Source organism: Euprymna scolopes, chromosome 3 (genome assembly GCF_053919585.1).
Source record: "Euprymna scolopes isolate OS-2025 chromosome 3, ASM5391958v1, whole genome shotgun sequence".
Classification (NCBI taxonomy): domain Eukaryota; kingdom Metazoa; phylum Mollusca; class Cephalopoda; order Sepiida; family Sepiolidae; genus Euprymna; species Euprymna scolopes.
Genome location: NC_136484.1, coordinates 50,826,402 through 50,833,901, shown reverse-complemented (window position 1 = coordinate 50,833,901; position 7,500 = coordinate 50,826,402). Strand labels below are relative to the sequence as shown.

The window sequence follows — 7,500 nt, the reverse complement described above, 5'->3', positions numbered from 1 at the left end:
ATTTGAAGTATTATATTCATTACTTATTTAATGTTATTGTAGAGCAATTAACGCAAACTGAATTAAGAACGTAATTTATGCAAATAAATGATATACGGTTTATTTGCCGAACATCAGAAGTCCCCGAGAATTTAAAAGTTTGTACCACATATTACATCTTCGCTCATGAATTTTGCAGGGGAGTCTACCAGCAAAAATGCGCCATCCAGCTCTATCCCATCAAATTAAAACCTATGGTGTAAAATCTCCACGTGCTACTGAGCTGTTTATAGAATGATGCCCCTTATATTCCCTGGGTAGTGACTGAAAGCTTTAGTGGGAGATTACTAAAAGCATCAAAGGCGAAGGCAAATGAAAAGGAGAACATGGATTTGAAGACAAAAAAAACAAACATTTTGTATATATATTCTTTGTTTTTGTTTTTATTTTATTTATTTTTTTTTTTATAAAAATTAACCAAGTAACAAAGAAAAGAAAAAGAAAAAAAAAGAAAGAAAGAAATAATAGAAATCACGATAATTATCAAATGTTTGCTTATAGGATGCAATGTAGAGACGCAAAGTTCTCATGACTGCGAAAAGAAATCAGACCCCACGTGGGTTGATGCGTGCCGCTTTTTAAAATTTATTCCAAGCTCAAATTATAATTTCAGAAGAAAATAATGGTCCAACAAGTTCTTCAAACAACTGATATAAATATCTAGATTAGACAAAGAAGAAAAATAATGTCTTCACCAACTTTTCCCTGATTGTATATCCAGATAAATAAAATCCTCAGATGTTCGATTCTGAAATGCATAACAACATGGTGACTTTCTTGAATGTGTTGGATGCACGATGCTCAAATAATATAGCCTCATGCCTTCCTTTAATCTGTCGAATTCATCACGCTCGGCTAATATGACCTTGTGCCTTTCTTGAGTAAATCAAATTCACGACGCTCGAATAATAAGTCGAATTCATTGTCCTCGATAGATAATTATGTTGAATTCTGCCCTCGTGAGGAGACATGCACACTGCAACAAATGCGCACTTATGTTCCGACCATATCTTTCAGAGATACGACAATTTCAGAGTTCGAGTCGGCGTTTTAATCTCTTATGATGAAATGATTTGTTTCGCATCTCACAATAAGGAAATGTCGGTTATTTTTCTTTCTCCTCTCTTTTAAGCGCGCTTTTATAGAAAATACATTTCTCAGTTTTATTTCTGTTCGCCCTTGTTTCCGCGGTCGACCGAGAGCTGACGCAGTCCTTCCCAGTCGAAAGTTGATTCAATATTGATTTTTAAATTCTTCGATATTTTGCACGTGACATGCGCCTCCGCGTGTACGCATACACATCGAAAACGAAGGGGTTAATTTGATTGGACAGTGTTTCGTTGCCACGCTGAAAAAATACCTCTGCGAGCTTATCCATTGATTATCGTCTGGTCATTTGGTGGCGCCTGGGACATGAACGTTAAAACCGGTAAAGTGATTCCAGAAATCTTTCCCTTGAAGTATTTTCAGCACATGCTAAGCTCCTGCTGATTTGGATATTTTATCCCATGAGTTGTTTTAGGTAGTATTTAATTGAATAGGTCAGTGTGTATGCTGTTCAAACTGTTGTGTCGTATTTATTGTGGTGACAATTTCTTGAAGTACGACTAGAATGGGCTTTTTTTTTTTTTTTTTTTTTACAAAGGCATCACCACATTATCAAGGCCCAGAGGCCACTCAAGGATAAGGGTTAAAGAGTGTACAGTAGAAATTGGTCAATATAGTAATCATTAGTAATGAAAATTTGGTAAATTTAATAACTTATATGGAACGGCTCATCAAGAACTTATTTACTTTAGACTTGAACACAACCATATTGTAGTCAGCCGGAAAGCAGGAAAACGGAAGACAATTCCACAGGCGTGCAGTTCTAAGAAAGAAGCTTTGTTCATGGAATCTACGTTTAGGTTTAGGCACAGATAAAGAGTGGGGGAAATTATTGATAGTGTTTACAGCTAGACGAGTGTTTCTTGTGAAAGTTTGGCGGCTGATAATTTGTGTCATTTATTTAAATAGTGCAGAGATCAGTTCATAATGCATGGGTACCAAATCTCTAATGGTTTTGTAGAGAAAAAGGCAATATCAGAAAGACTGATAAAGTCGATCCATACAAAACAAATGAAATTTTATTCACAACTGACGATGGATTGTAAGAAATAGCCGGATATAGAGTCACTGGTGAGAACCAGTCTCGTGCGAATCCTTACAAAACGTCTTGGTACGAAAAAGCGACTCTTAACGCAGGAATGAGATAAACACTAACACGACAGTCTTAATGTATCAATTTAAGTAAACCCCAGTGCAAGTGTGTGTGTGTGTATATATATATATATATATATATATATATATATATATATATATATATATATATATATATATATATATATATATATATATATATCCTGTGATTCTGATTGGCTGAAATAAAATGTCTGTTATCCATTTAAACATCTGATTGGCTGGAATAAAATAACTCTTATCCAATTAAAGATTAATATTAAAAATCAATATTCGTTTGCTGCTAAGAGGTTCCACATTTTCTTTTATTGTCTTTGTTGAATTTTTTTTTTCAACTTTTATAAAATGAAAGATGGAGAATGATACCGCTTGCTAAGGACACTGATGACTTATTTCCTGTTTAACAAAGAGACCCAGGCTATTGGAGAGGATTCCACACCGTTGCATGTAAAGGAACTCTGTTATGGTAGAAACCACTACAAGCGATGAATAAAAAGCCTCCTTATTTTGTATTGTGTTATAAGTCCATGTTACGTTTGTCAATCTGTAAATAAAATGTTTATTGTATTTTTCCCTTATTCTGTGTGACCCATAACGTTGAGTTTAATATATATGTTTTCTCTTATAGATGATAAAAGGTAATGAAAATATATACAACCATGTCAAATATTCATACTTTATGATTAGATTCAGTATTAAATAACCCGAAAAAAGGTGTAACAATATTTAGATATGGATGTGAAAAAATTAAATCAAAACCGGAAATTTCATACATAACTTTAAAATTAAGTAATCGAATGAAAAGTTCCATTAGAATTTAAGAGTATAACTAGAACTACGTGTGCAGGAAGTAGCATCAGTGAAGGAAGTCTTAAGTGGCATGTAGTGAGGAATATAGAATTGCTTTGCTTTTGGATTATATTTGGTCATCTTTTCTTGAAGCTGCATACTCGTTCCCTGCTCCATGATACAAAGTTTGTGTATAACACTTCAGTCTTCATCAAAGATTAAAACATTGGTGAGCAAGCAAAAAATCCACCCACAATAATATTTTTTGTTGACATCTTTGTTAGGTTTGGTTGTTTTGTTTTACGGCATATCAACACTTTTCGGGTTATTTAATGCTGAATCCAAAAATTTTGAAGAAATTTTTTTTAATAGAATATATTTGTTGTTTTCAAGTCGGTTTCTATTCAACCCATAGTTTGGACCCTAACAGGTACTACCACTCCGGCTCAGAGTGGGCCTGGCAGCAATGGTAATTAAAGGGTGGCTTCACACTCCCCAAAGCCCACAAGCTGGGGCCTCACTATCAGATATAATTTAAGGTCATATCCAGGACCGACATTTTTGTTAAGACAATGCAAAATAAAGTATTCGTAAAGAATGACGGCTAAAAGAATCCAAGAACGTTCTGGTGAAAGAAGAGCTGTTTTGTCTATTAGAATTCAAGAGTAGATGTGAAAACAACGTTTTCACTTTCAGGGTGGTGAGAGTGGATCTGATTTTCTATCAACATATTTGATATAATCACTCGTTACTAATATTTGTTTCTAGTGTTCGCCCAACATATTTGCTAATAGAAACTTTTTCTTTTTCTCTTTCCCATGACGTCAGAATATGGAAAGCGGGAATTGACGACGTCATCAGGCTGGTGCAGTCATGTGAGCCAAACTTTGTGGACGTGCTACGCAACTATAACTACGCCGTCCTTCCGAATAAATGTAAGGTCATTACGGACACAACCTCAGCCTACGACCACCTGTACAGCAGCGGATCTTTCCCAACTGCCCGCCTCGCCGAATACATTCTGAACAGCGTGTTTTCCTTCATCCTCATTGCCCGACAAAATTAAAGCCGTTCTTTTCGTTCGTTTGCAGTGGATTTTAAGAGAATAAAAGTACATTGTGTGAAAACTCTGATTTTTGTCCATTTGTCAGTACTTCCTTGTATTAACACCGACATTAAAAGGCGTATTATTATTATTATTATTATTATTATTATTATTATTATTATTATTATTATTGTTATTATTATTATTGTTATTATTATCATTATTGTTATTATGATTGTTATTATTATTATTATTATTGTTGTTATTATTGTTATTATTATTATTATTGTTATTATTATTATTGTTATTATTATTATTATGATTGTTATTATTATTATTAGTATTATTATTGTTGTTGTTATTATTATTATTATTATTGTTATTATTATTATTATTATTGTTATTATTATTATTATTATTATTATTGTTGTTATTATTATTATTGTTATTATTATTATTATTGTTATTATTAGTATTATTATTGTTATTATTATTGTTATTATTATTATTGTTATTATTATTATTATTGTTATTATTATTATTATTATGATTGTTATTATTGTTATTATTATTATTATTATTAGTATTATTATCATTGTTGTTATTATTATTATTATTATTATTGTTATTATTATTATTATTGTTATTATTATTATTATTATTGTTGTAGTTGCTGTTGTTATTATTATTATTATTATTACTGTAATTATTTTCATTATCACTTACTTATTATTATATGTTTATTTTTCATACAACAATAAGTGAGTTTAATATTATTTCTATCGATACTTTTAGGCATCTTATTATTAAAAAAAAAAATATCTCTCTATTCACCCCAAAGTACTTCCAACTCTATATTTTTATTTGATTATTCTAAGATAAGCTATACAGTAATATCACGTTGATACACCGGTTTCTATTAGAACACCGAAGTTAAGCAACTATGAGCCTGGTCAGTACTAAAATGAGTGACGATTTAGGACTTCCAGGTGCTGTATGTGCTCTCTGCTTATCTCGGACTTGTTTACCGTAGTCTAGTACTTCTCCTTGCAGTGCCGATTCAGGAAAAGTGTAGTTTGAGATTGTGCAATCCTTGCCACACAATTACTCGTGCAACAGAGGCTATCCATTGTCTTTCGAGACTGAACAGAGTCATTTTAAAATAAGCTAGCTTAAACTAAATTTGCTGTTATTATTATGACTCCCTAGGAGTTTTCATACAGGCCATCATCAAAGATTCTACTCTATCAACAACCTGTGGTGTTCTTTTTTTTTACACAGTGGTCACCACTTATCAAGGCCCGGAAGCAACTCAGGGATAAGGGTTATTGCAAGTCCAGTACGTTAGTGTGGAGATTTAATGAAGTGTCTACTTAAGGGGGCGGTTCATCAGGAATTTGTTTACGTTGGACTTGAAGACATCCAGGTTGTAGTCAGGTGGGAAGCAGGCAGAGGAACAGAGTTCCACAGGCGTGCAGTTCTAAGAAAGAAGCTTTGTTCATGGAATCTACGTTTTGATTTAGGCACAGATAAAGAGTGAGGAAAATTTTTTACAGTGGATTCAACTAGACGGGTGTTTTTCGTAAAAGATTGGCGAGGGGAGACCAGAGATTGGAGTTCAGACGAGCACCTGCCATGGAAGTAACGATAAAACAAAGATAGGCTCGCAACGTCTCTTCTGTGGGAGAGGGCTTGCAGGGAAGAGAAAAGGGCATTCCCCACTAAACCACGAAGTCTATTTTGTACTCTACCAAGGCAGGATAGGCTGTTTTTAGCAGCTCCTGCCCAGATATGGCAGCAGTATTCCATCCTTGGTGTGACAACAAGTCCCCCAAAATTTCCCAAACTCTCCACTTCTTTCGGCAACTTTTGCAAATTTACGCAATTGCAGCAGTCGTTTGCTATTGATTGCTGGCAATGGCCATTAGCTTTCACTGGAAATTTGTTGAAAATAAGCCTATCCAAGGTTTCAGTTGTATTCGCACTCATCAAGTGGAGATCTGGTTGCAGAAATTCCCCTCTGTACCAAATCACCGTAGGCTTGCAATAAAAGATGCAAATTTATTACATCTATTGTATTACCCACCATGTTATGTAACTTTTAAACTCCGTTACATGCACATTTACTCGTGCTATTAAATTGCTACATTCCATCCGTGGAGAACAACAATCACAATTGCAGCATTATAAGAGGAAGAAGTACGCACTTCTCTCTCTCTCTCTCTCTCTCTCTCTCTCTCTTTCTCTCTCTAAATTTAGTCCTACCACTACTATCAGTCGTCGCCGGGTGCTATTCTGCATTTTATACTACAGTGCTATTACACCCTTCGTAACTAGATGATTTCATAACATATTCTTCCCGACTTACGAATCAAAATTAATAACGTCTCCCCGACAAAGTTCCGGCATTTCGATTGGCTGAAACTGACCATTCTCATATTCCAGAATAAACTGATTAGATACATGAACGAACACTTCTAAACGTTGGAGGAAAAATGGCGGCGCACTCCTGATTAAAAACCACGACTAAAACAATAACACTATTTACAGCTTTTTACCAACTCAGAAACCAACCTTCACATATTGCTAAACTCATATAACACAATAGACATTCGCAGCTAGCAACTTACATAATGACCATCGGATTTCGGTTTTGAAATGAAAACACAAACGATTCTGTTTACATTTGGGTGGGGGGGGAGGGTGTTGTGCCCTCCCCCAAACGTAATCGGGAAGAGTATGTTATGTATATGTATGCAATCATCTAGTTACGAAGGGTGTAATAGCACTGAAGTAGAGATTATGCAGAATAGTACCCGGCGACGACTGGTAGCAGTGGTAGGATTACATTAAGAGAGAGAAAAGTAGGTACTTTCTTTTATAATGCTGCGATTGTGATTGTTATTCTCCACGGATGTAATGTAGCATTTTAATAGCACGAGTGTATGTAACGGCGTTAAAAAGTTACATAAGATGGTGGATAATACTATAGACATAATAAATTTGTATGCGACATCTATTATTGCAAACCTACGGTAATTTGATACAGCAGGGAATTTCTGCAATCAACATATTATATACAGGATAAAATCGTGCTAATGCACTTATGTTACCGTGCTATTTTTTAAATAGTATTTTCAAGTTAAATTTAAGTTTTACAGTATCCTTTTCTTTATTAAATTGTTTGGTAAAGTACAGAATAGTTACAATACGCCCACCAGTTCGGAAACATAAGGGCACGCAACTGAAAATAAAATGTAAGGGCAAGCAACTGAAAATAAAATGTTTTTTTTTTATAATTACAAATTTGAATCATGAATTTATTCAAACTTTTTTTTATCTCGCTAAGTCAATCCCCCCCCCTTCAAAAATATATATATATATAATAA

The 7,500-nt window shown here is 34.1% G+C and overlaps 1 protein-coding gene across 1 annotated transcript in view; it reads left to right on the top strand.

Annotated features, from left to right (window-relative positions):
* LOC145263287 (uncharacterized) overlaps positions 1 to 4,197 on the top strand; it is a 112,659-nt gene extending 108,462 nt beyond the window's left edge. The window contains exon 5 of the mRNA XM_080120371.1: positions 3,895 to 4,197. Coding sequence (XP_079976497.1) covers positions 3,895 to 4,132 — 238 coding nt within the window. The 3' untranslated portion in view covers positions 4,133 to 4,197. The remainder of the gene's footprint in view (positions 1 to 3,894) is intronic.
* The last annotated feature ends 3,303 nt before the right edge of the window (positions 4,198 to 7,500 follow it).